The 25,440-nt window shown below is 42.8% G+C and overlaps 1 protein-coding gene across 7 annotated transcripts in view; it reads left to right on the top strand.

Annotated features, from left to right (window-relative positions):
- The window catches only part of unc79 (unc-79 homolog, NALCN channel complex subunit), a 34,070-nt gene extending 9,878 nt beyond the window's left edge, over positions 1-24,192 (top strand). For 4 of the 7 annotated variants that reach the window (XM_019349122.2, XM_013276296.3, XM_013276298.3 and 1 more), the window contains 40 exons: positions 984-1,213; positions 1,437-1,608; positions 1,704-1,934; positions 2,018-2,208; positions 2,376-2,499; positions 3,286-3,426; positions 6,447-6,662; positions 6,961-7,188; positions 7,407-7,548; positions 7,909-7,988; positions 8,111-8,259; positions 8,389-8,546; positions 9,423-9,604; positions 9,847-10,048; positions 10,154-10,339; positions 10,929-10,997; positions 12,271-12,608; positions 12,714-12,896; positions 13,034-13,196; positions 13,395-13,544; positions 13,661-14,938; positions 15,797-15,898; positions 16,283-16,399; positions 16,898-17,000; positions 18,682-18,822; positions 18,961-18,999; positions 19,127-19,239; positions 19,391-19,476; positions 19,861-20,034; positions 20,271-20,339; positions 20,422-20,532; positions 21,739-21,843; positions 21,947-22,024; positions 22,148-22,237; positions 22,338-22,513; positions 22,633-22,816; positions 22,925-23,128; positions 23,278-23,355; positions 23,458-23,499; positions 23,600-24,192. In XM_019349122.2, coding sequence (XP_019204667.1) covers positions 984-1,213; positions 1,437-1,608; positions 1,704-1,934; positions 2,018-2,208; positions 2,376-2,499; positions 3,286-3,426; positions 6,447-6,662; positions 6,961-7,188; positions 7,407-7,548; positions 7,909-7,988; positions 8,111-8,259; positions 8,389-8,546; positions 9,423-9,604; positions 9,847-10,048; positions 10,154-10,339; positions 10,929-10,997; positions 12,271-12,608; positions 12,714-12,896; positions 13,034-13,196; positions 13,395-13,544; positions 13,661-14,938; positions 15,797-15,898; positions 16,283-16,399; positions 16,898-17,000; positions 18,682-18,822; positions 18,961-18,999; positions 19,127-19,239; positions 19,391-19,476; positions 19,861-20,034; positions 20,271-20,339; positions 20,422-20,532; positions 21,739-21,843; positions 21,947-22,024; positions 22,148-22,237; positions 22,338-22,513; positions 22,633-22,816; positions 22,925-23,128; positions 23,278-23,355; positions 23,458-23,499; positions 23,600-23,788 — 7,014 coding nt within the window. In that variant the 3' untranslated portion in view covers positions 23,789-24,192. The remainder of the gene's footprint in view (positions 1-983; positions 1,214-1,436; positions 1,609-1,703; positions 1,935-2,017; positions 2,209-2,375; positions 2,500-3,285; positions 3,427-6,446; positions 6,663-6,960; positions 7,189-7,406; positions 7,549-7,908; positions 7,989-8,110; positions 8,260-8,388; positions 8,547-9,422; positions 9,605-9,846; positions 10,049-10,153; positions 10,340-10,928; positions 10,998-12,270; positions 12,609-12,713; positions 12,897-13,033; positions 13,197-13,394; positions 13,545-13,660; positions 14,939-15,796; positions 15,899-16,282; positions 16,400-16,897; positions 17,001-18,681; positions 18,823-18,960; positions 19,000-19,126; positions 19,240-19,390; positions 19,477-19,860; positions 20,035-20,270; positions 20,340-20,421; positions 20,533-21,738; positions 21,844-21,946; positions 22,025-22,147; positions 22,238-22,337; positions 22,514-22,632; positions 22,817-22,924; positions 23,129-23,277; positions 23,356-23,457; positions 23,500-23,599) is intronic. The other 3 variants (XM_019349120.2, XM_019349121.2, XM_013276300.3) reach the window with 3 other exon arrangements.
- The last annotated feature ends 1,248 nt before the right edge of the window (positions 24,193-25,440 follow it).

Here is a 25,440-nt window from a genome sequence, read left to right as displayed (position 1 = left end):
CTCACAATAATAAAAGTCTCCACATCAAACAATACACTGGTAAAACATAGAGGACTTGCCTGACCTGTGAAAACATGAACTTAGATTCACTTTATTTGTGATCCATAGTTAGCTAATTTGTTTGTGAATCTGAAATGTGTTCTCTATTGAGGAGTCCATTCACTGAAGCAGCTCAGTAAAGACCTTTCAAAATAAGCTGCTGGGGACTGATCTTTGTTTGCTGTTGCTGAGTGCTTCCTGCTTGTTTCCTGGGAGACACTGGGAAAACTGAGTGCGTGATGATGATCTCAGGTATTCCCGTCAGGTCAGCAGCTGCCTCTCTTTGTCCTCTGAAACAGCTGGCCTCCACCATGGTTTGCCCAGCAGTTTATAATTCACCACCTCCCTTTTTGAGCAGCCTTTGTTCCAATCATTCTCCAACTGAGATTTGTGCTAGCTCTTTCAGTGTTAGCTTAGACATATTACTCATAAGTGAGGCATTACTTGTCATTTTAAAATAGCTACTTATGAGTACATAATGATATCTAAGAGCCGTGATGTAAAAACAACAGTATGAGTATTATCAGAGTAGCATTTTTTAGTTGTTCAAAGCAACATGGATGAATAAGAGCACTCACCATCTGAGGCCTGATATGTTAATTTGATAGGGAGCAATTCATGCCTCTAATGGCACAAGATTAGAGACTGATCAGATTAGGGTGGCTCTCTAGTGCCATGCTTTTTATTTTTAGAAACCTGAGACACCGCGGGGACACATAAAGACTTGTTCTATTGCTTTAGATGTGGACAGATCCATGTATCTTCGGAGAGGGTGATATTCATTATCAGAGTTGCCTTTGAGGCCTGAGAGATGTTTATTTTTAGACGATTGTCATCAGGCGTTATTGGAAGTGTTTTTTCTATTTTTCTGTTATACAAGAATAGAAACAAACTGATTTCTCCTTACTCTGCTCGCCCCCTTGTTTCTTGGCTTCAAACTGTAGAACTGTAGCTCTCATGTTAGAAGGGCTGTGGTCACCTGCTTTTCAGCCGGCTGCTGCGGGCGCCATGGCAACCGGCCTGTCCGCTACTGCAAGCGTTGCCATGTCAACCACCACAGCAGCGAGGTGGGGGCTGCGGCGGAGACCCATCTGTACCAGACCTCGCCCCCTCCCATCAACACCCGTGAGTGCGGAGCGGAGGAGCTAGTGTGCACCGTGGAAGCCGTTATCAGGTATATGCACGGTGTTACAGAGCATATGGTTGTGACTCTGTGAAGCACACTTCAAGACAAATATAAAGACAACAATGCTGCATCAGTTCAGATTAAAAAAATAACAAAAACAAACGATAAAAAAGTGAGATTTTCTCCTCTGCTCTTTCTCCTTTGCTCTATCTCACATATGACCTTCTCTCTGTGCCCTCTCAAATCCCTCTCATTTTCTGTATACCTCCAGCCTCCTAAAAGAGGCAGAAATTCACGCAGAGCAGCGTGAGTTTGAGCTGAACCGGCGTCGTCAGATGGGCCTGTCTGCTTCCCACCACTCTCTGGACAACATCGAGTTTGATAACAAGGAGGACGACCAGCACGACCAGCGCCTTCTAAGTCAGTTTGGCATCTGGTTCCTGGTGCGTAATCACAGGCTGTTGCTGTATCTGTCAGTTATGTTATTACTGTTATTACTTCTTTTTCAATTTCCAAGTTTCTTTGTTCACATCTGCAGGTAAGTCTGTGCACACCCAACGAGAACACGCCCACAGAGAGTCTGGCTCGGCTGGTCAGCATGGTCTTCCAGTGGTTTCACTCCACCGCCTACATGATGGACGACGAAGTCGGAAGCCTGGTGGAGAAGTTGAAGCCCCAGTTTGTCACAAAGTGGCTAAAGACAGTGTGTGAAGTGCGCTTTGATGTCATGGTCATGTGCCTGCTGCCCAAACCTGTAGAATTTGCAAGGGTAAGATATTACAGCGTCATCATAAGATCATAGGATTTTAATACTTTACATGATCTCAACTAGTCTATGCACATTTTTCTCAGGTGGGCGGTTACTGGGATAAGTCATGTAGCACAGTGACACAGCTGAAAGAGGGTCTGAACCGCATCCTGTGTCTAATACCTTACAACGTCATCAGTCAGCCACTGTGGGAGTGCTTTATGCCTGAGTGGCTGGAGGCCATCCGTACTGAGGTGCCCGACAACCAGCTCAAAGAGTTCCGGGAAGTCCTCAGGTAAATCCATCTCCCTTAAATGTTCATGGCATATATTGCATACAGTGGGCAGAGATGATTGCACTAAAATTGCAGCACAATAATAAAAAAAACACTTAAAATATTACAAGTTAGCATCACTGATTGTGTAACACTATCAAAGGATCGCTATGTTATTCTATTCACAGCAAGATGTTTGATATTGAGCTGTGCCCACTTCCCTTCTCTATGGAGGAAATGTTTGGCTTCATCAGCTGCAGATTCTCTGGCTACCCCGCGTCTGTGCAAGAGCAGGCTCTGCTGTGGCTTCATGTAAGCATGCACGCACAAACACACGCAAGCACACAGAAGCACGCCGTCCTGTGTCAAGTTCTCATCCCGCCGTTCTATCCACAGTGCGTGTGAATTGCACAGGTTGTCGTAGAGTGCGAGAGTCTGGGCAGGGGCCCTGCTGAATATGGATCTGGGTCACAGAATGAGACGGATGGAGATAGGAGGGATTTTGCCTTTCATCCCATATGCACTCACAGCTTGCTGCCCTGTATACATGGATCAATTTCAAGTTTTCTGTCACAACTGTGATCAAGAGATTGCATTAATTTAGCTGCAGTAAATAGGTCACGTTCACAGCAAATACAGAAGTTGGGCTTCAGTTTAATGTTTTCTCGGCATGTGGTGTGATAAAGTCACACAGGCAGCAGTCTAATTTTCTGCCAGATATGGAGCTTTTATATTATTAGCCAAAGTTTTTAAGATATTAACTGACGCCGCCCATTATTCCCAAATACACTAGAGTTATAAACCTGCATGTATTCAAAGTAACTGTAATGCAGAAATGTACAAGTGTATGATTTTAAGGATGACAAAAGGTAATAACACCAAAGAAGTAATATTAACCTCGTGATGCCTATGTTTTGGAGAAAAGGAAAAAATGCTGTGTGTTAGTTGAATGGCTGTTTGTCCCCAGAACTATTTATAGAATTGATACCATAGGGTTCAGGTTACGGTCATCACCGACTGATTGGTTTATGATTTAGACCAAACAAGTAGTGAGAATAAATACATGATCCACATTTTGTGTGTCTCGTTGGAGCTCAGGTGCTGTCGGAGCTGGACATCGTGGTGCCTCTTCAGCTGCTGATTGGGATGTTCTCCGATGGAGTGAACTCTTTGAAGGAACTGGCCAATCAGAGGAAGGCACGCGCGTCAGATCTGACTGGCAACACTGGAGCTCGCAGGGTGAGGAGGACCGCAATGCTAAAAATACTCCTAAGAATAAGACAAAAGACTTCAATCCCCATTTTCAGCCTTTTGTTGCCATTCATTTCAGTGGCTGTTGACAACAATACAGATCAGAACACATCACCTCACTGTGCTCAGATCATCAGCCGAGTAGCTATTATTAGGGCTTTGTCTGTCGATGTGTTTTCGGATTAGGGGTGTACACGTTTCTGTTCTTCTTGGTTCTATTTTCCGCTGTTCATTTTGGGATAGACTGTATGTTACCATGGCAACCATCAATATCTAAATATAGCTCTCTTCAAGGGATTAATTGAATTTGGCTGTAATATAAATTTATGTTCAAAGACACCCACACATCCGCACAGATTGCTCCAGATTAAGTCGACATGCACAGCTGATGCTGTGGTATTATTTCACTTGTAACTTTAGGAGATGTAAACATGCTTTGTGAGATTTGCTGTCATACCTTGCTTTTTGTCAGGATGTTTTTTTCAATTTCACAACATAAGCACTTTCAACTTTATAAGATTTGCGATTTGAAGGCAGGGGCTCAGCGACAGCTTGCTGTAGCGCTTGTTAAACAGAGAGCAGGTCAGGCTGCTGAAGGCAGCGTGTGCATGGAGCATGCCTGATTCACAAGCAATGTTCCCTCTAATTTTTCACATGTCTGAGCGAACACACAAACTCCCTGAGCGGTCCCTTGGACCACTGTGAGCGACATCAGACGTGTGCACTGTGGTCACGCCAGCATCTAATCCATCCAAGTTACATGGTTTATTAAAATAATCAAATTACAGCATTTACATTTATGTTAGACTACGTTTAATTAACTGCTTTAGCCCACTTACAATGAAAATGTAAAAAAAATCTAGTCATTGACCTGTGTAGTATGTTAACACTATCCATCCATCCATCCATTCGCTTCCGCTTATCCTTTCCAGGGTCGCGGGGGCGCTGGAGCCTATCCCAGCTGTCATAGGGCGAGAGGCGGGGTACACCCTGGACAGGTCGCCAGTCTGTCGCAGGGCCAACACACAGGGACAGACAACCATTCACGCTCACATTCACTCACACATTCACACCTAGTGACAATTTGGATTATCCAATTAACCTATCCCCTCAAACTTCCAATAGTTAACACTATTGGAAGTAAAAATAACTTGAACTCCAATTTTGAAAACACAACTTTCTTTCTTTTTTAAAAAAGTTCTGACTTGTATTATGAGTCTGTGGTCTGGGAGAGAGTCCTGTAACTCTGTCTGCAAAATACAGCATATGATGACCAATGCTGGGCAATTAATTATATAGTTACTTCTTCAAAAAAGTAACTCAGTTTGGCAAACAACAAAGATTTTTGCAGCTATTTTTTTTTAAATGCAGTCAAGGCATTTTTAAATAAACATTTCAAACTATTTACAGAACAATCAGCTGTTCTGCATCAAATCTGATGCCACACAAATTATTTGTGCCACTCCAAAAAATAATTTCTGTGCACTATGAGATAAAGGAGAACAACAGCCTGATACCTGCAGGCCTGACAACAGGAGATGTATCACTGCTGTAACACCTGTAACATTCAGTACTCGCCTTATTGTTCTGACACACACAGCAAAACTATTGACTACACTACACACTAACTACACACTAACTACACAAGATTTGCGCTAAACGTCGCAAATCTCTCACATATCAAAGCACCGCCGTCACTCCTAAAACTTCCCCCCGTTTATTAACAACTAGATGACACGTTGCCATATCATTTTTTGATTGGTCGACACGGTACTTTTTTGGACGAATAGGAAAGGGAGAGGGGGGTGGAGTTTGTTTTTGCTCACAGGCGGAGAGTGCTTTCGAGCGTTTTACCGTTTCTTCCCGTTTCTTCCCGCAGTAAATATAAACAACGATAGTATTCAGGAAGAAAACCAAACATTGCATTTTTTTTTTTAATCACAACTCTGGTTTTACGTGGCCTATCAACACAATTTAAAAACTGGTATAAAGTCCACACTTTTTCCGTCAATTGTTCCGTCTGTCCTGCTCACATCTCCAATGGTTGTACACGTTGTCATTAACGTGGCTTCACTCCACATCAGCCACGCCGCTTTGCTAGCTAAAACACCGGTGTCGGCACATAAGGACGCTGTCATAGCCTGTCAACGACGTTGATTAGCTGCTTATATACGAATGTAAATCGCATTATTGGCTGGACTTTGGGATAATGTGGCATCGTTCTAATACAATATGGGAGCAGCCAGTCACTTACTGACTAACACTGCAAAACAGAATTGTTAAAGTATTAATTTTAATTTCAATTCAGGTTAATTTTTTTTGTGCGCAACACAGATTTTCTGTGCGCAGAGACCGTGCCAGCAGTGCGCACGTGCGCAGCTTAGAGGGAACATTGTTCACAAGAAGATATATCATTTGTACTGTTAAAGAGAATACACTAGGAGTCAGTTTACAAGGTTTCAGGATGCCATTGTGTATGAGATTGAGTGAACAGTCTGGCAGATTTTATATACTGTGCGAGCTTGATTAGTGAATGGCTCCCAGTTGTGCAGCGAGGCATTAAAGTAGGAGAGTTGGAGCACCACACTCTGGCAGAAACACATAAACACACACGGAGAGGGAGCTGACAACATTAGGAGTGACGAAGATGGACATAAACACGGAGACAGCAGGAATGAGGAGAAGGCGTAGCTTCGAGCACGGCACGGCGTAATTGTTGTATAAAAGCCGCAAATGCTCAGTTTAGAATATTTTGACAGCTTTTTTTCAAATATTTGCAAGCATTGCCTTTCTATTACTTATAATAGATCTTTTATTTACACTTTTGTTTGTGGACCACATAATAAAATGTAACATAACATAATGAAAAAGGTATGTGATGCATATTGATATACACAAGTCTAACTGACATTTACAGCCTCGCAGCCTCGCTGTCTCATTTTAACGTGACCCTAAGTGCTGAAGAGAAACACATATTTCAGTTTAATGACTATTCTCCTTTCTCACAGGTGAGTGTGGTGTCAGATCCAGGACGTCGAGGCCAGCACAACACTCTCAGCCCTTTTCCCAGCCCCTTCCGGAGCCCGTTCCGCAGCCCTCTTCGCTGCAGCCCTTTTAAAAACCTGGGTCATGCCACTGGTCACTGCGCCCTGGACCTGGACTGTGATGACGATGACATGAACCTTGGCTGTTTCATTCTGATGTTTGACCTCATTTTAAAACAGGTGACCACCTTCCTGATGAAAAACTATAAAGCATGTTTTTAATTGTGATTAAAGGTCTGTCTCTGATGCTTCTCTTTTGTGTGTCCTCATGTTATAAACCTTCTTATTGTACAACCATTTTCACATTATACAGTCTAGTTTAAGCGAGTCACTCTTCTCAGTCATTCATGTAGAGAAAAATGACACATACACACTATACAATGATAATAATACCCACTGGTGGGATCTTGAGATTTGTGTGTCGTGCTCTAATTTTTGTTCCTCTATTTTTATGGTCGTCTCCCCCCCGCTGTCCCAGATGGAGCTCCAGGATGACGGTGTGATGCTGGGTCTAGACAGCAGCCTGGGGAAGGATATCGTGGGCATCATCAACAATGTCTTCCAGGCCCCGTGGGGTGGCTCACACACCTGCCAGAAGGATGAGAAGGCCCTAGAGTGCAGCCTGTGCCAATCCAGCATCCTGTGCTACCAGCTGGGCTGTGAGCTCCTGGAGAGGCTGACCCCCCGGGAAGAGATACGCCTGGTGGTGAGACACACAGCATGCATTTTTATGCATCAACTTTGAATTAACCTTGTGCATTAGGCAGGCAGGGCTTTGGAATGAGTGCATGTAGCTCCACGTGTCCCAAACCACAGCGGCAAAAACAACACTGTGTGTCAAGTTGTGCTACCTTTGTTTTGGAGTACACACACAACATAAAGCATGCCTTTCACTCAGCTCCAACAAGTCTCATTCCTCCACAGGAACCCACAGATTGTTTGGAGGAAACCTTGCTTACCCCTCCACCAGATTTCTCCATCGGGGTGGAGAATGAAAGCGAGGAAGGAGACAACCCGAGTGGCACGCACGCTGACAATCCCAGCAGCCAATCTCCTGATCACGCAGGTGTGTATCGATCAGTTCTCCTTAAAACTTGATGCTTAAATTAAAAATACCTGCCAGATGAATACCAATCAACCTTTAAGGGATAACTGAACATTTTGGAGTTGATGTATATCTAAGCTAGTTGACGTTTGTGACTTTTGACTACTACTACAGTTTAGTAGTTTAATAGTTTGATACCACTCTTGCGTAAATCTGAGAAACAGTGATGTACATGAAGCCATAGAAAATTTCAGAAACCCAGTGAGATATTGTGAGTATGCAGAAAGGCTCGGTAGATTTGTTTTTGATGGACAGAGCATCTTTTTTTGCCACAGTACAGAGAAAATACAAAGTTCAATGGTTTGTTCTCTTTCTTTCCAGCAATGAAGAATAACTCTGATAAGAAGTTCTCCTACCAGCAGCTCCCTGTGTCTTTGAAGCTCATATACACCATTCTGCAGGTGCTTGGTCTGAATAACTGCATATCAAATCAAAGACTAGAGGCATTCAAAAATGTTTCTTTCGATTTATTTGAGTGCATATGTGTTACACCGCGAGTCACACACGTCTTCTGTATTTTCAGGAAATGTCAAAGTTTGAGGAGCCTGATATTTTGTTCAACATGCTGAACTGCCTGAAGATCCTGTGTCTTCACGGAGAGTGTTTATACCTCGCCTGTAAGGATCACCCGCAGTTTCTGGCTTACATCCAGGAGAAGATGCTCATCCCTTGGTGTGTCCAGATAACACTCCTTATAAAAGATGCAGAAAAATCACTGAACTCATGGATGCATTTGTTTACAGCTTTTGATTGTGCTAACTCCTTGAGTGTCATTTGTGCTTGTGTCTCTTCTGTTTTCAGCCTGTGGTCGATGCTGAAATCGGAGTTTTGCCAGCTGGCTTCGTTGGCCGTCCCGCAGCTTCTCCACGCCCTGTCTTTGTCACACGGGGCAGACATCTTTTGGAACCTCATCAACACAAACTTCAACAGCAAAGACTGGAAAATACGATTTGAAGCCGGTGAGTCATAAAGTAACAGCGTTAAATTTCAGACTGCGTGTCTTCCTAGGATGGTCGCAGACAGTTTGCGGCTTCATGTGCAGATATGATCAGCAAAAATGTATATCTTTGGCTTAATGGTTTGTCTTTGTGGTTGCGATTGTAAATGAAGAGGATCGCCAGGAAGAGGAGAGGAGGATCTGCTTATATAATAGGCTTCCCAAACCACTGCCTGCCCACATCGCCCCTATGTGTTGCCATGGTTACCTTGGTACAGGCAGCAAAGAGGAATTGTGGGATTAATGAGGGTTTTTTTCACATTGTGATTGGCGGAGAGGAGCTATTTGCTCTGTCCAAGTAGTGAGCTGATGCATCACAATGTCAGCTTGTAATGCTGTTGATCTGTGTCATGACCAATAAGCACTTCTAATGTTATTATATCCATTTAGTAGGGTAGAAATATTGGTATAAATCTACACATGCATGTAATATATTCCTAAATGAAGTCAACTAGTGTTCTGACTCACTGCACGGTCCCACACTCGCCCACACCGACACCTAGCAGTCAACACCACATTGGCTAAGAGCTTATGGGTAAAGAGTGCAGTGTCTATTTTTAGATTTTAATCTGAGGAATGATAAGTAAATCACTTTATTTATTGAAAGCATCGCCTTTGGTTTGGTTTTACCATCACATTGTGCGAAGACAAATATTTAGAACTAGGTTGTAGCGAAGTAAAACATTAACTCGTCTCAGTCATCTTCCTCTGTGACCTCAGGGCTGATTCTGTTTATTGAATCACAGTAATTATATGAGGACATCTGGCAGCTCACTTGCTCCGTCTTTGTCTGCAGCAGTAATTCATTTCTCTCTCTATTCTCACGAAATCCTCTCAGTCGAGAAGGTAGCAGTGCTGTGTCGTTTCCTGGACATTGGTGCAGTGACAAAAAACCACTTACTAAAGTATGCCTTGGCTCACGCTTTCTGCTGCTTCCTGGCCTCTGTGGAGGATGTCAACCCCGCTGTGGCCACCAGGGCCAGGCTGCTACTGGACACAATCAAGAGGCCATCCCTTCAGGTACTTTGCTCTTGTTTTTAGCAACAAAATTTCTGTTTATTTTTCGCGTGAAGGATAAATAAATTAAGCATTCTCACTAAGACATGGTGTGTTGGTGTGCATTTAATTATAGTTTTGGTATTTTCCCAGTTATTGTTTCTTTATTGTAGTTTTGTATCTTCAATGTGTTGAAAACTGTAAATTTTATTTATGGATTTTCTATGTAAAAGGATTGAAAATTTGTACTTGTTGTGTATTTTTAGGGCTTATGCCTGTGTCTGGATTTCCAATTTGACACTGTGGTGAGAGATCGTCCCATTATTCTCAGTAAACTCCTACTCCTGCACTTTCTGAAGAAAGATATCCCCGCGCTTAGCTGGGAGTTTTTCGTCAACCGTTTTGAAACATTATCTCTGGAGGCTCAGCTGCACCTGGACTGCAACAAAGAGTTTCCCTTCCCTACTAGTATGTATCTGCCTTGTCCCCATTCAGATGTTTTACACCTGTAAGAGAAGATTTAAAACTTAACAGTGCTTCAAGTAAGCTTTGCAATCCTTGTTTCTTTGACAGCTATTACAGCTGTACGAACCAATGTAGCTAACCTCAGTGATACAGCAATGTGGAAGATACGACGGGCCCGTTTCGCGAGGAATCAGCAGAAGAGTGTGCGCTCCCTCCGTGACAGTGTAAAAGGAGGCACGGACGCTCAGTCTAAAAGAGCCTTTTCACTCCCTGAGTCACTGAGCAACCGACTACGTGAGTAGAAGACATCAACTGTCAGGCTGTCGGTCTCATTTCTAACCTGTGTCAAAGAGTCTGTTGTTAAAAAGTGTTTGCAAATAGCATTTGAGACTTTTTTAAGTGTGTTGGCTCACATGCTATGACATAGAAGGCTATAAAAAACAACTTTCTATTTGGAAAATGACCTGCTATTATAGATTCTGTCACAAAGTGATGATCATTGCCTTTTAAAAAAAAAGAATCCTTTTCTATTTGCAAATACTGTTTGACCAAGGTCCTGTTCCATTTTCCTAATGTTTCTCTCCTCACTTATATGTTCCCAACGCTCATTTCACTTAAATGTTTTATCTGTGGCTCTCCGCAGAAGGCTGTCTGAGTTTCTGAGATGTGACACTCGTGCTGCCTTCAAACACAATCGGTTTATCTGGTTGATCCAAACGCCCTCAATCTTGATAACATTTGGATTTCATGCCCTTTAAATCAAAAGTATACGCGTCTCTTTGTGTGCGCATATGTGTTGGATGATGATGAAGCTCAGACATGTGTCCTGTGCTACCTCCCATGTACGCTCTCCTAAATCTTGCTCTTCATATGTGGTTTTTAGCTCTAAGGCTTACGAGGCAAGAGCTCTCTGCCCCGACACTGGGAGATATGATAGAGAAAGTCCTGCCAGGTAAATAACATTCCAAGTCTTCATCATATTGGAGAAAAAGTACAGTAAGACTATCATGAAAACTATGTACAAATATGAAATATTTAGTATTATACAGTATTATTAAAAAGTCTCAACACAACCCTCATTTCCTTGTATTTTGCTTCCAAGGAGCTGGACGGTCAATAATTTTTTAAAGTGCTCTTGAGCAATAGTTCTCCAGGCTTTCTGAAGGTCTTTCAAACGTTTGCTTTGAAAGATCTTTTACTCATTTTCAGTCCAGTCCTTGTACATAAACATTTTTAGGTGAATGTTTTTTTATATACAGTATTTTAAGCCACTTATCAATGATCTATGACTCATTCAAGCATAAAAAAGACACAACGAACTAGTGTTGTGTCTACACATAACCAACAACTTAGCAAAGAACCAATTTTACATTCTATCTTTAGGCACTTTGTTACCTGTAGTCTGGTGCAAAAACACCTTATTCATTCCCATTTCTTTAGTTTCATTGCTAAAAAAGATCTTAGAGTTTGACAACTGATCCCCAAAAAGCTGTAAGTTGAAAACTTGGTAAATCTTAACATTATGTGTAGGGTTCTCTTAAAAGAATCCGAGGAAACTAATAGAGGACAAAAGAAGACGTGTCAGGCCTAAAATATTAATTAAATATCTCCAACAGATAAACAGTGAAATCTGTCTTAAATTCATGCCCTTAAAAAATAGAAAGAATCGACCCTTTGAATGTCCTTCAAGAAGCCCGGAGAACTATTTGTGAAGACTACTTAAAACTTCCATAAGAGAGTTTAGACTGTGGTGGAGAATAAAGGTGGTCATACCAAATATTGAATTTCAAGCTTGTTAGAGTTTGACAAACTTTTGTTCTTATATACTTTATTTCCATGTATATGACTTCACATATTTCAGTAAGTCACTGCACCTATTTTCTTTGCAAAGTATAAAGAAATGAGCGGTGGCTGAAGAGTTTTGCACTTTATTGTACATAAAAAATAATGTTTGGTCTATAGTGGCAGTCATTGTTCTTTCATCTTGCCTTCTGGGCTAAAGCAGTCCTGACACGGAACGAAAAACTAGACAGTCTGTTGTGCGTTTACCCCATTTACATATTCCATGAACACATTGTAGTGATGTATGTATACAGCATGATAATGGCTCCAACTCTCTTGGCAGAGAAATGGACAGGATGAGCTGACACCCCTCCACCTCTGTGTTGTTATCCTCCCTGCTACCGCACCCCTACCCTCTCCCCATCTTATCTCCCTGTCTGCAGCACGTTTTCTCCCGCACTTTAACCCTGACGCTTCAGCCCCTCTTGCAGGCCAGACCCCTTCTCCCGAGGACGACACCATCATCAGAGACCTGCTCCCTGAGAACGCTGGCGTCGATCACCAGACGGTTCACCAGCTGATCATGGTCCTCATGAAATTTATGGCCAAAGACCAAAGCAGTGCTGAGGCAGATATTGGGAGTGCCAAGGCTTTCAACACAGTGAAGCGTCATCTGTATGTGCTGCTGGGGTATGATCAACAGGAAGGCTGTTTCATGATTGCACCTCAGAAGATGCGCACCTCCACCTGCTTCAACGCCTTCATCGCTGGCATTGCACAAGTAACTGAAATATAATCAAATGCTTGCACCTGCATATTAGGCTTATTGCAAGAGAGTGCACCTGAACATCACAACTGCTAGTGAATTTAACTTATTTGCTCACAGGTACTGGACTACAATATCGGTTTGGGAAAGCAGCTGCTCCCTCTTGTGGTCCAGGTGTTGAAGTACTGCACGTGTCCCCAGCTGAGGCACTATTTTCAGCAGCCTCCTCGTTGCTCCCTGTGGGCCCTCAAACCACACATTCGGCAGATGTGGCTCAAAGCACTTCTTGTTATCCTTTACAAGGTACTTAATATTTTTTATTGCATGAATAACTGTACATTGAGTCTCCCACCTCTAAGATATTTCTTTTCATGTTTTTGTGACATATTTTCTTCAATCTTTTGTACAAAATGAGCTTACATAGTTTTTATGCACCGTAGTACCCTTACAGAGATATGGATGGCAGTAAAGTGGTCCTCCATTTGATCCACATCACCATCAACACACTGAATGCACAGTATCACAGCTGTCGCCCCCATGCTACAGCAGGACCACTCTACAGTGACAACTCCAACATAAGCCGCTATAGCGAGAAAGAAAAAGGTGGGAAAAGTAACAAATGTTGTCTGTCTCAGCAGTAGACTTCTGTGATGATTAGAATATGATAATATGATATATGTCATAGATCGTTATGCTAGAATAGGAGGGAAAACACATTGTTCAGTCAGGCAGATTATGACTTTTTAATGCTACATTAATGCAGCGTTCAAGTACATTTCACATATTTGTTCTCCACATTAGAAGAGGACAGTGTATTTGATGAGTCAGACGTCCATGACACGCCGACTGGTGCTGCTAACAAGGAGTCACAGACCTTCTTTGCTCGCCTGAAGAGAATTGGTGGCAGCAAGTCTGTGAAATACCAGCCGGTAGAGCTGAATGCCAAGAGAAGTAAGAGGCAGAGGCTTTCAATGTCAAGTGCGCTCATAATAAGCAAATTGATTCAGTCTTTGTCATACAGTAATATTTTTTTTGTGACTTTGTCTCATTTTCTTTCCTTGCATCAGGTGAAATTGAGCTGTCAGAGTACCGTGAAGCTAGCGCTCTTCAGGATAGCATCCTGCACTGTGTGCGGGAGGAGAGCACCAGGAAAAAGAGGCTGCAGGCAATCCACAAACAGAAGTCTTTGGATATTTCCAACACGGATTCCATTCTCTTCAGTTTGGACGAACATCGGCGCAAGTCCTGCATTGATCGTTGCGACATGCAGGTGCCCCCCGTGGTCCTGCCCCCATCCTCTACTACGCCCCACAACAGGTATCATGGGAAAGGATCCTCTGATGGCTCTTCAGTTCGGGTTGATCCCGTGGACCGACGGGGCTCTCGAGGCGGCCAGTCTGACATCTCCAAGCCCGTCATACCAGAGGTCCGCCTCAGCTGCATGGAGACTTTTGATGACAAAACAGATCAGGGCTCTTTAGAGGGATCAGCTCAGGGAAAGGACGATCAAGACCTGATTGACCTCTCCTCTGACTGCACCTCAATTCCAGAAAAGCATTCGCTGCTCTCCATGTCTGACAGCGACTCCTTGGTCTTTGAACCGCTACCACCTCTGAGGATTGTGGAAAGTGATGAGGAGTTTGATCTTAACACCATCATAGGCTCCAAGTTTAGTGGGAGTCCAAAAGTCTCAGCTTCTCCTGCAAGCAGCAACACTTTGCGACTGTCCCCCGTTGTTCAGGTGAGTGTGGAGGACTGCTCCACTGGCAAAAAGACCCCAGAGCTTGTGGTGGGAGAGGGGTTCTCACAGCAGAAATTTGAAGGAAAGGAGCCAATCCGCGTGCCTCGCAGCACCTCTCTGGAGCTCCCTGACCGATCAGAGAACATCTCCCATGAAAGCCCCATGACCCTAAAGCAGAAGAGAGACCTGCTGAGAAAGTCCCCACATGTCCCTGTCACCTCACTAGATGACACATGTGTGACCCCGGAAGAAATCAGGACTCTTATAGGACTCAGCACCAGTCCCTCTGGCAGGACTATCTTCCTTGATATCCCCGAAGACAAAGCGGAGCCGCCTTCCTCACCAGAGAAGAGCAAGAGCAACAGCAACGACGAAGAAGAAGGGGATGGAGACGATGAAGAGGAGGACGATATGGGCGACGAAGCAGACAGCGACCCCAAACCTGACAACGCAGACGAAAATGATGAAGCTGAGTTTAAAATCCAGATTGTTCCCCGACAGCGTAAACAGAGGAAGATAGCTGTGAGCGCCATCCAGAGGGAATACCTGGACATCTCGTTCAACACGTTCGACAAGCTGGGTGCCGAGCAGACCGCAGAAACAGGTAAAGAGAAAGGACACGTGAACAGAAACCAGGGCGTGCTGGTGTTGATTCCAAAAATCTCTTTTAAGAAAATCTTGTAAAATCTTATTTTTTACTTTTTGTACAAGTCTGGTCAAAAGTGAATATTTTAAGAGATCAAACTATTGTAGAATAATTCCAGCTAAACTTAGAGCACAGTAGCCTATTTACTACACATAAGTTCTTCTTTAAGCCAGAAAAAGACAATCCTGAGGTGTTGTCACAGTTTATTTATATTCGGCTGACTCACATCAGCTGTTTCTTAGTGTTTGACGTAAGCCTACAGAGATGCTGCCTAAACCAGCCATTTATAAATTAGCTTTGTACATTGCTCTACTTACAACTTTTAACTATATTTTAACTTAATTCTATTCATCTGACTATTATTCATTTATTATTTTATCTCTTTATTTCCTTATTTATGTTTAAAAAAATCAATTTTCTTGCATTTCTTTCATTATGAAATGCTTATTTTGTCATCAGAGTGAAATGGTCATCACTCATTACCAGAAATACTAACCACTCCAGCCATGCATTGCCCCTTTTCATGTTTGTGTGTGTGTGTGTGTGTACTTTTCCAATTATACAATGAGGTTTTAATGTAAAAGTAAAAGACTGAATCAGAATTTTATTGCACTTTAATTGCCCACATGGCACCAAATCATGCCTCTATTGAGATTATGTAACAACATGCTAAACTTCATATAACATTTTTTCTCTTAAATTATCCCTTAAAAATATTAGACATCTATGTATTGTTTTACTGATTATTGTTGGAAGACTTCTGGTATATATTCTGATGCTAATGCCTGCCCATTATTCACACACATTGCCTTGCAGATCACAAAGTTATGTCTACCCTGGAAAAGCCACGAGAATCTGCCTCAGCACCAACACTCGAAGCTGCTATACCTGAAACAAGTCATCGCTCTTCAGTGTCAAGTAGGAGCCAAACACTCATTACATCATCTCCTCACCGACTTCAGTTAAATTGTTTTTTGTGTATTACTAGTGCGATGTCTAATATACCATAATCTATTATTTATATGTTTGTCTCTGATTCACTTTTTACAATTTTGTAATGGAGCTTGAAATATTAAATTAACGTCACATAATATAACATTTTTAACAACACAGGAAAAAATACCAATATGTAATGTTTTAAGCTTTAATTTCTAACTAGTGTCACTTGAGTCTGTTATAATAATGGTTTAGTTAATCAGGACTAGGGCTAAATGACCTCAAGTCCCTTATTGGTTAGACTGAAATGAGTTTTACAGACAGTTAAACCCAGGTACTGTTTTCTTGTCTTTCTCTGACCTCTAGCTCAGTACCGGCAGGCGAAACGAGGCTCTCTGGGAGCTTTAACCATGAGCCAGCTTATGAAGAGACAGCTGGAGCATCAGTCCAGCGCGCCACACAACATCTGCACCTGGGAGACGGGTCAGTCACCGTAGACATTTTTCAGTTATAACGTTTTGAGGAGACAGTGACATAATAACACATGCAAGAACACCAGACACCCATGAGAGTTAACTGAAATTAAAAGAAGAGGATAGTAAAACACCTCCTAATAGATGGTGATGTTTTTATATGTTTTTATAGCCATTACACTGAAAACTGACTATAAAATGTGATTCATCAAATTTACATCTTTTTTATTTAACAAATTTTAGTCAGTTATATTATTTTAGGAATGATGTAAGAGGACTGATGATGTAAGAGGGCTTTTAAATTACAATAAAAGCCCTCTTATGTACATGCCCTATTACAGGCAGTATTAGTACCCTCATTTGAAAAACTCTGTTTCAGCTAATCTGAATATATTTTCATTTAAATAAATACACTGAATCTAAACTTCAATCAAATTTCTTGTGTGCTACAAGGTGAAAAGGAAATTTTTGTAACTGTTTTTTTATGACTGATATTTTTCCGTTGTAGGTCCTACGAAGACCAGTCTCCTCTCAGCACCGAGCACAGTCAGCATGTTCGTCCCTGCACCCGAGGAGTTCATTGACGAGCAGCCTACCACGATGTCTGACCGGTGAATCAATCACTCAGTAGCTACATCTATCGAGCTGTATTAAAGTCAAACTATTATTGATTTATTGGAGAATTGCAAATCTATTTGTACTGGTGCCAACAACAATAAAACCAGAAACTAACTTTCAGTCTCAGTGCTCGAGATCCTGTGACAGCAGAGATCACATTGTCTTTACATGATGTCCATATGGTATAACTGCTGTTTCAGGGTAAATGTTGCCACTAATTAACAGTAATGAACTAAAAGAGAACTGAAAAGGATTCAGAATGTCAGATTTTGTAGGAGCTTTGGAAAAATTCCTAAAATATTCCCATCAAAATTCCCTACAGAGCTAATTTTTGCAGTTTTTTCTTTCAACTTGTTGAATTGGAATTATGCATCAGAGCTGCTCTCTGTCACGCCCTGGAGTTAAAAAGCAAAAGTACAAAAGGGTGTCTGTAAAGAAGTGTTATACACATTGCTTGTTGGCTTTGCAAGTGATGAAGCAGCAGCTGCAATCAGCCGATAGAAAGAAACAGCCGCACCTCTGTGTGGAAGAACTGGCTTTAACCTCATCACATCATTCACATTAAGAACCTGCAGTCCACAAGGCTGTAAAACACATTACAGAACTGAGTCATTCTCACATATTTATCGGTTCTTAAACCTGCTGTTGATCTCAGTAAATTTAACAGGGTGGCTCCTTCCCTGTCTGGATATTTAAAGAAGTGGGTAAAAGAGTAACAATGTTTTGAAGATGACTTTGCAGGAAAGCAGAAAAGGGCGTCTAAGCCGTTTTCTTAGGGAGAATGGTTTTTCCCTAGGTTTTGATAATTCTCTCTTCAAACATTTTGACATTATTTCATATTGAAGTTGAATGGCTCAGCTGGCCAAACAGCACTAAGTGGAAGTAGGAATTTATTCTTTATTTCTTTTTAAGTTTAATTTAAAAAAGTAAATTATTATTGTATTATTGTAAACTCTGTGGTTACATTTTTAAGGACTGAACTTTCAATTCAGTTTAATTTATATGGTGCCAATTTACAACAACAGTCACCTCAAGGCGCCTCATATTGTAAGTTAGACCCTACAATGACCCCCTATGAGCTAGCACTTTGGAGACAGTGGGAAGGAAAAACTCCCTTTTAACATAAAGAAACCTCTGGCAGAACCAGGCTCAGGGAGGGGCGGCCATCTGCCACAACTCGATTAGTTAAAGTTAATAAATGTAACACTTAAAGAATAAATATTCTAACAGGCTTCAGATGATTATATAGGATTGGAGGTGTTGAGGGCTGCTGTTACAGTGGTGCGTGCTCACATTAAACATGGTCAAAATTTCATATAATGACTAGGTACAAAATAGCCAGAAGCTTAGGGCTCAGACTGCTCAAAGCACTCAATTTCACCCAGTTTTTTTTCTATCCTGATTTCAGAGAGAAGAGATATTCCTAATATGGGCACTGATCAAGCAGTTTGTGAAGGGCAGCCAATCAGAAAAATGGGCTTAAAGAGAGGAGAGTTAAAACTGCTTGTTGCAGACTGCGGATGATTGAAGGGGCTGCAAGAGACCCAGTACCGAACTTTAAATAATGCAAAGCTTTTCTAGTGGAGTCGCAAAAAAATCTGGATCTTAAAATGAGCAAAATAGATCTGCTTTTATGCTAAATCTAGCCTGGTGTATTTCCGTGTGATGTCTCAGGTGTCGGGACTGTGCAGCTGTTCTGGAAGAATATGACGAGGAGACTCTCAGCCTCGCCGTGGTGGTTCTTTCCATGTTCATTCACCTCAGCCCGGATTTGGCTGCCCCTATGCTTCTTGACATCATGCAGTCTGTGGGCAGGTACAACAGCTCCAGTAACCGTCCCTGCAATCTCCATCCACACAGCACTTCACCGTTAAATGAAGTTTCATAACTCACTTTTAGAGCTCATGCATAATTCATCTCTGAGTCCTAATCCGCTGCTTTGACTTCTCTCAGGTTGGCATCCAGTGGCAATTTTTCTGGACAAGCTGAGAGGTATGAGACATAAAAGCCATAACACCAATGTGTGCAGATGTTCACTGTGCTTATAGATGACTTTAATAGTATATGTCAAGTGTGACTGCCCTTCTAACACAGCCATTCTCCCTGTGATGTCCTGCAGTATGTTGATCCCAGGGAATGTAGCAGGTGTAGCCAAGCAGTTCCTGCGCTGTATGTTTCACCAGCTGGCTCCTAACGGCATCTTGCCCCAGCTCTTCCAGAGTAACATAAAAGGTCTGTTTAAAAACCTGAAAATTCAGCTTGAACTTGTCATAGAAAAGAAACTTAGCTTCACACTTTATTGTAATGTAGGTACTTTTAAACATTCAATCTAACATCATAAGTTCCCATTGTACAAACTGCTCCCTTCTTTTTCTTTTAACAGATGGAAGTTTTCTGAGAACACTTGCATCCTCGCTGATAGATTTCAATGAGCTCAGTTCTGTTGCTGCTCTCAACATGCTCCTCGAGGTGGGATTTTTTTCTTCATGTTGATGTGTTGAGTCATTCAACCAGCAGGAGGAGCTCTTGTCAAAGCAAAAGATTTTGTGTCTCCAGCTTCATGTGCCGCGTAGGCCCATCTTAAACATCACATCATCTGGGCATTTCAGGAAACCTGCTTTGATCTGCACTCCTCTGCTAGTTTATTGTACTGATAGCTAAATAAAAATGCGCAAGATAAGAGCCTATTGATGCACGAGCTCATCCGTGCAGTCATCTGTACTTCAGTGTCCTAAATCCACTGCTCTCATCATGAGCATTGTGACTGATCAGGAGTGAAATGATGGAAATATCTTCACTTATAGAATGTCATTATATAACCCCTTTTATGGTTTATGCCTCCCTGCCTCCCAGGGCTTGAACAACAAAAAGAGTCTTCCAGCAGGGGGCACAATGCTGCACTGCCTGGACAACATTGCCACCTTCATGGAGGCTCTCCCCATGGACTCTCCCAGCAACCTGTGGACAACCATCTGCAACCAGTTCCAGACCTTCCTCACAAAACTGCCCTCTGTGCTTCCTCTGAAGGTAGATATCAACTCGTCCGAGCACTTAGTCATGGTCTTATGTGCTTTAATGTGATTACTGTCGGAGGAAAACGCATTCAGCGGTGCACTCGTTGGGTTCAAAAGGACAGATCTTAAAATTGTAATTGATTTGACTCTGACACTTTTACCTTGGAGGTCAAATTAGTGTGCAATCATTTGCAACCCTCACAAGCACAGTGGAGAGGTCAACTTATTTTGCGATGTGTGTCTCATTAGTGTCCTATGGATTCCAGTTTAAGGATTATCATTTGCCTGCTGAAAATCCCAACAACAAATGCAACTCGGGTAAGTTCAAAGCAGAACGTCAGTGTCTCCCCTTTCTGCCCTTTAATAACTAACCTATTTCTTTGTTTGCTCCATCACACAGAGTCTCCTGGAGCCCTTTTCCAAGCTGCTGAGCTTTGTCATCCAGTATGGAACATTCGGTCTCTCCTACCTTGTGGAGCTCTGTGGACTTTGTTACAAAGCCTTCAATAAGGTACTTTTGTGTGTCTGCAGCTTGTAAGAAGTCTTGAAAGAGTTAAACCCTTCAAACTAATCTGCAGTTTGCTGCTCTCTCACTCATCACTTTTTTTGGTGCTACACCTACTTCCCCGACACTCCAGTCAGCCTGAAATGTGGCTGTGTGTCACAGATGATTAAGTAGGCAATCAGCCAGTATTGATTAACATGATTAGTTGGTGTGCTAGGACCGAGGATGTATGGTGTGTTTCTCCGTGGCTGCCTCAGACGGCGATGGAGCCAGGGCTGTCTGCACTGTTCGGACAGATGAATCCTCAGTCCTCCACCACTGTCAGCACTGCGTGGTTTATGCCTCTTGTGGTATTGATTTTTTTTTATAGCCGCTTTAATTCCTGACCTTATAATATCCTCATTTCAAAACTCAGAGTTGCTATGAATGATTGCTTTTGGATCTTTACCCTCTGCCGTTTTTTTTTTTAATGGTAAGGTGAGGTGTTGGGGAAGAGCTGATTTTCAATGATTTGTTTCAATTTAGTTCAGTTTTGGAGGTCAGGTGTTAAGGAAACACATTAGAGCTCTCTGGACCTAATAAAGTTGGTCACACCATGCATCACTTGTCACCTCTGCATCGCCCTGAATGTGGGGGAGCCTTGCGGCTTAAGAATGGCCTTTTAATTTGCTATTTTCCAAACTTACATGCTCCATTAAGTTTTAATCACGAGAGTGCTGCGTACAGGTACGTGCATTAGCAAGCTACGCAGTGAGAACTGACAGAAGCAAGCTCTGCATTGTGCATGAGCAGAAGATCATGTGCTTGCTCCTAACATAAGCAAACATGACTACAAAAAGAAAGCGAGAGACAAACTGGAAGTCAGAAGATGACAGTGTGGTTTGTAAACAGGCAGCTGGGCTTTGTGTGGAAGGGATGAACAAAGAGAGCAGCCTGTCCTCCGGGAGGGAGAAGGCTGCCTGACAGCCTCATCTGAGCTGCCTGGGACTCTGGGAGGAGAGATCTGGACTGGCCTAAATCTACTCCTCGGCTTTCACTATTCTCTGTCTCCACGGCTTTCCTCCCTCCCCTCTCGCTGCCTGTCCTTCCCCCTCTATTCAAGCTACAGAGTTTATGCTCTCCTCGCAGCATGAGTAAGGCAGAGTGATAATAGAAAAAGGCAGTCTTGCTGCATCAGTACATTTACTCCACTCTCTATCTTCTCGCATTCAGGAGAGAGATAAGTTCTACATGTCCCGCATTGTGGTGTTAGAGCTCCTGCAGGCTCTCAAGTTCAAGTCTCCTCTGCCTGACACGAACTTGTTACTTCTGGTTCAGGTAAAAAAAAAAATCTCTCTTATCCATTTCGGTTTACGAGAGCCAGAAAATCACAGCGATTCAATCTGACTGCAATTCTATAACTCCATGTGGATTTTGCCAGTTTGTTTGTGCAGATATCGGCACACGGCTAGCGGAATCCACCATCATCCAAAAGCACATGATCGCAACGCTGCCGGGGGTGAGACTTAAATCGCTGTGTGCTACGCTGTCTTATTAAAATCAGCCTCATAAAACAGCAGGAAATATAGATAGGCTCCACTGTGATTCCTCCTAAAGGATAAACTGCTGTTTCTCTCTACAGTGCACGACGGCAGCAATGGAATGCATGCGGCAATATATAAGTGAGCTCTTGGACTTTATTGCAGATATGCACACACTAACCAAACTTAAAGTAAGTCTTCTTTGTGTGAGTTTACAGTTTGGACATGTCTCACGTGTAGAGTTTTTTTTTTTCATCCTTATCTTTTCTTCACTCCAAATCTGCTCTTCAGAGCCATATGAAGGCTTGTTGTCAGCCACTGCACGAGGACACTTTTGGGGGCAACCTGAAAGTGGGCTTGGCACAAGTTGCAGCCATGGAGATCAGTAAAGGCAATCACCGCGATAACAAAGCTGTTGTGCGTTATCTTCCCTGGCTTTATCATCCACCATCCACCATGCAACAAGGGTAAAAATGATGAGACTAAGACTGACTGACTTAATAAGAAAAATTAATGGTGAAAGATCTGCACACTGTGTTGTTAATTGATTTGTTGAACTCATTTTCATTTTTTTCTGTCTTTGTAGGCCAAAAGAATTCATTGAGTGCGTGTCCCACATTCGTCAGCTGTCCTGGCTTCTTTTGGGCTCCCTGACGCACTGTGCCCTGCACCAGGGCTCCACCTCCTGCATGCCCATCCCTCTCGACGCTGGCTCCCACATTGCAGACCATCTTATCGTCATCCTGATTGGCTTCCCAGAACAGTCGAAGGTCTGGCAGACACAAATCTCTTCAAATGATCACGCTCAGATTTTTGCCGATGCGATTTGTGGCAACCACAATGGCCTTTTCAGTTTTGGTCTCGGTCTGTATCCTCAGACGTCGGTTCTGCACATGTGCTCCCTGTTCCACGCCTTCATGTTCGCCCAGCTGTGGACCATCTACTGCGAGCAGGCAGCCGCCACTCCCTCCATGCAGAACCAGAACCAGACAGAGTTTTCTTCCAGCGCCATCCTCACGGGCCTCGAGTTCTGGAGTCGGGTTACACCCAGCATCCTGCAGCTTATGGCCCACAATAAAGTCGTAAGTGCTGCGCGGTATCCTTTGCAAACATCTGTCTGAGACAGTCAGGACTGTCGCTGTGGAAGAATGGTGATTTTCTTCTTTTAATATTATGAGTGAACAGTAAATATGTTACATAAAATTAAGTCTATTTCATATTTGTCTCTCAGATGGTAGAGATGGTGTGTCTTCATGTCATTAGTTTAATGGAAGCCCTGCAGGAATGCAACTCAACCATCTTTGTCAAGGTTTGCTATAAGTCCAGTGTCTTTCCATGTAGACAGTGTTGTATATTGTCTCTGTAACATGGAGAATAATGCTTATTTATTCATCTCCATTTCTTTTTTCAGTTAATTCCTATGTGGCTACCCATGATTCAGTCAAATCTTAAGGTAAGTGGTTTTAAAAGGTGTTAATCATACAGATTAATGATAATTACTACTGATGATTTCAAACTGAAACACTGTCATCCTCTCTTCTTTTCGTCGTAAGCATCTGTCTGCAGGGCTGCAGTTGCGTCTTCAGGCCATCCAGAATAGGGTGAACCACCAGTGTCTGCAGGCCCAGATGTCCGGAGCCCCTCCATTCGCCCTGCGCAAATGGCTGCAGTGCACCCAGTTCAAGATGGCTCAGGTGGAGATCCAGTCGTCTGAGGCTGCTTCACAGTTTTACCCCATGTGACCTGTTCTGTGGTCAGCTCTGCCTCACCTGGGTCCCTAGGCCTGCATGCATCTGCTCTGGCTGAAAGTGACTTTAAAAAAAAAAAGGACTCTTATATAAAGTGATGCTGTGTGGGATTCGTTTGAAATGAATCATTTTTCAGAACCTTTAGTATATGTACAGTAAATCTATGCTATTTTAAAGTACTAACACTGGAGTTGGACTGTGTAGAAGAACTGTGTTCGGTGCCCAATCTGACGACTGTAGAGGATTTCCACAGACCCATGTTAGTAATAGCAGGGGCCTGAAACCAAATGCTTGTTTAATCATAGATATGTTCACTCTGTGACATTCATAACCTATCACTTTTTAAGTTGCTTGGTTGCAAGCCGAATAATAAAAGTACAAGTTTTTCTAAACATCGAGACGCTTTGACATTTCAAATGAATTGCTGAGCCTTTAAAAATTCAAATATGACATTTTCTGCCCTTTGATGTCCTGACTGATGGGGAAAATGCCCAGCTTACCATAATGTGGATGGCGGAGAGATAAAATCAGCTCTGCTGGCTACTCCTCTGAGCGAAAAAAAACCTCAGGTGTCTACGGGAAAACGACATGACATGCATTACCCAGCTCCCGGCTGAGATCCTTGTCAGACTGTCAGTCATGCTGCCTTTTGCCATCACAGCTCAGATCGATCAGAGGCCAATCCGAGTTGCGGCAGCAGCTTTGTAACTCGATAACGTGGAGCCAGACATTGGAGGTAAACAAGACTATTTCGGTTTGCTCCCCCCTCACCCCCAAAGTGGAAAGACACCCCGCCTCCTCCTACTCCAGCCCTCCCTTCATTGGCAGCAGCGAAACAGATAGGCCCATGCATATACCAAGCAAACACAATTACCTTTGGCCTAATGTGGTTTGTTGTGATTAAGGATTTTTGTGAGGTCTAACTGTATTACCATGAAGCTCTTGTCTGAGAATAACAGATGACATGACAGCAGGCCCCGAAAACCGAACAGCACATTAATCTTTGTTTTGATCTTTTCTGCTGCAAGGATTTCATTATCAGGATTTAGCATGAATTAGATCTGCTGATATAGATGTATTCTGCGAGGAAAAATTAGCTTATCGGACCAAAATAAGTCACATTTGATCTGCGCATAAATTCTTTAAAATATTACTTTTTAGTCGCAGCTGGTATTGAAAGACCCATGTTGAGAGGTGTCTGCCAAATGAGTCACTAGTATAATGATATCACACAATGTGACTAATGAACACGCACTTACACACACGCGCGCACACTCCCCGGTGACCTCAAGCCAGCTGAATCAGGCTGCAGTGCCCCTTCTCATCAACCTCTAGCCATGGCTCATCAAAGAGGTCCTTTCCTGCTGCGCCTCTACGTGTGAGAGTGTGCATTAAAGTGATGTTAGCTACAGGTGTGTATGTGCGCATGTGTCCCTGTATGTGTGCGTGCGTTTAATCAAGTCCCCCTTGCTCTGGGGTTGCATCTGTCAGCCACTGCCACCGTTGTGATCGTTTGAACTCGCAGCCCTTTCTGAAAGAACCTTTCTCATTAGCAGCAGCTTATGTAATCAGTGTCCCACAGGTATCCAGCACTTTCCCCACCCCTGCTTGCCGCCTGCCTGCCTGCCTCCTGCAGGACCATATGG

This window comes from Oreochromis niloticus, linkage group LG19, assembly GCF_001858045.2.
Source record: "Oreochromis niloticus isolate F11D_XX linkage group LG19, O_niloticus_UMD_NMBU, whole genome shotgun sequence".
NCBI lineage: Eukaryota > Metazoa > Chordata > Actinopteri > Cichliformes > Cichlidae > Oreochromis > Oreochromis niloticus.
Note: the sequence above shows the minus strand (reverse complement) of the source record. Positions and strands in the feature narration are given on the sequence as shown.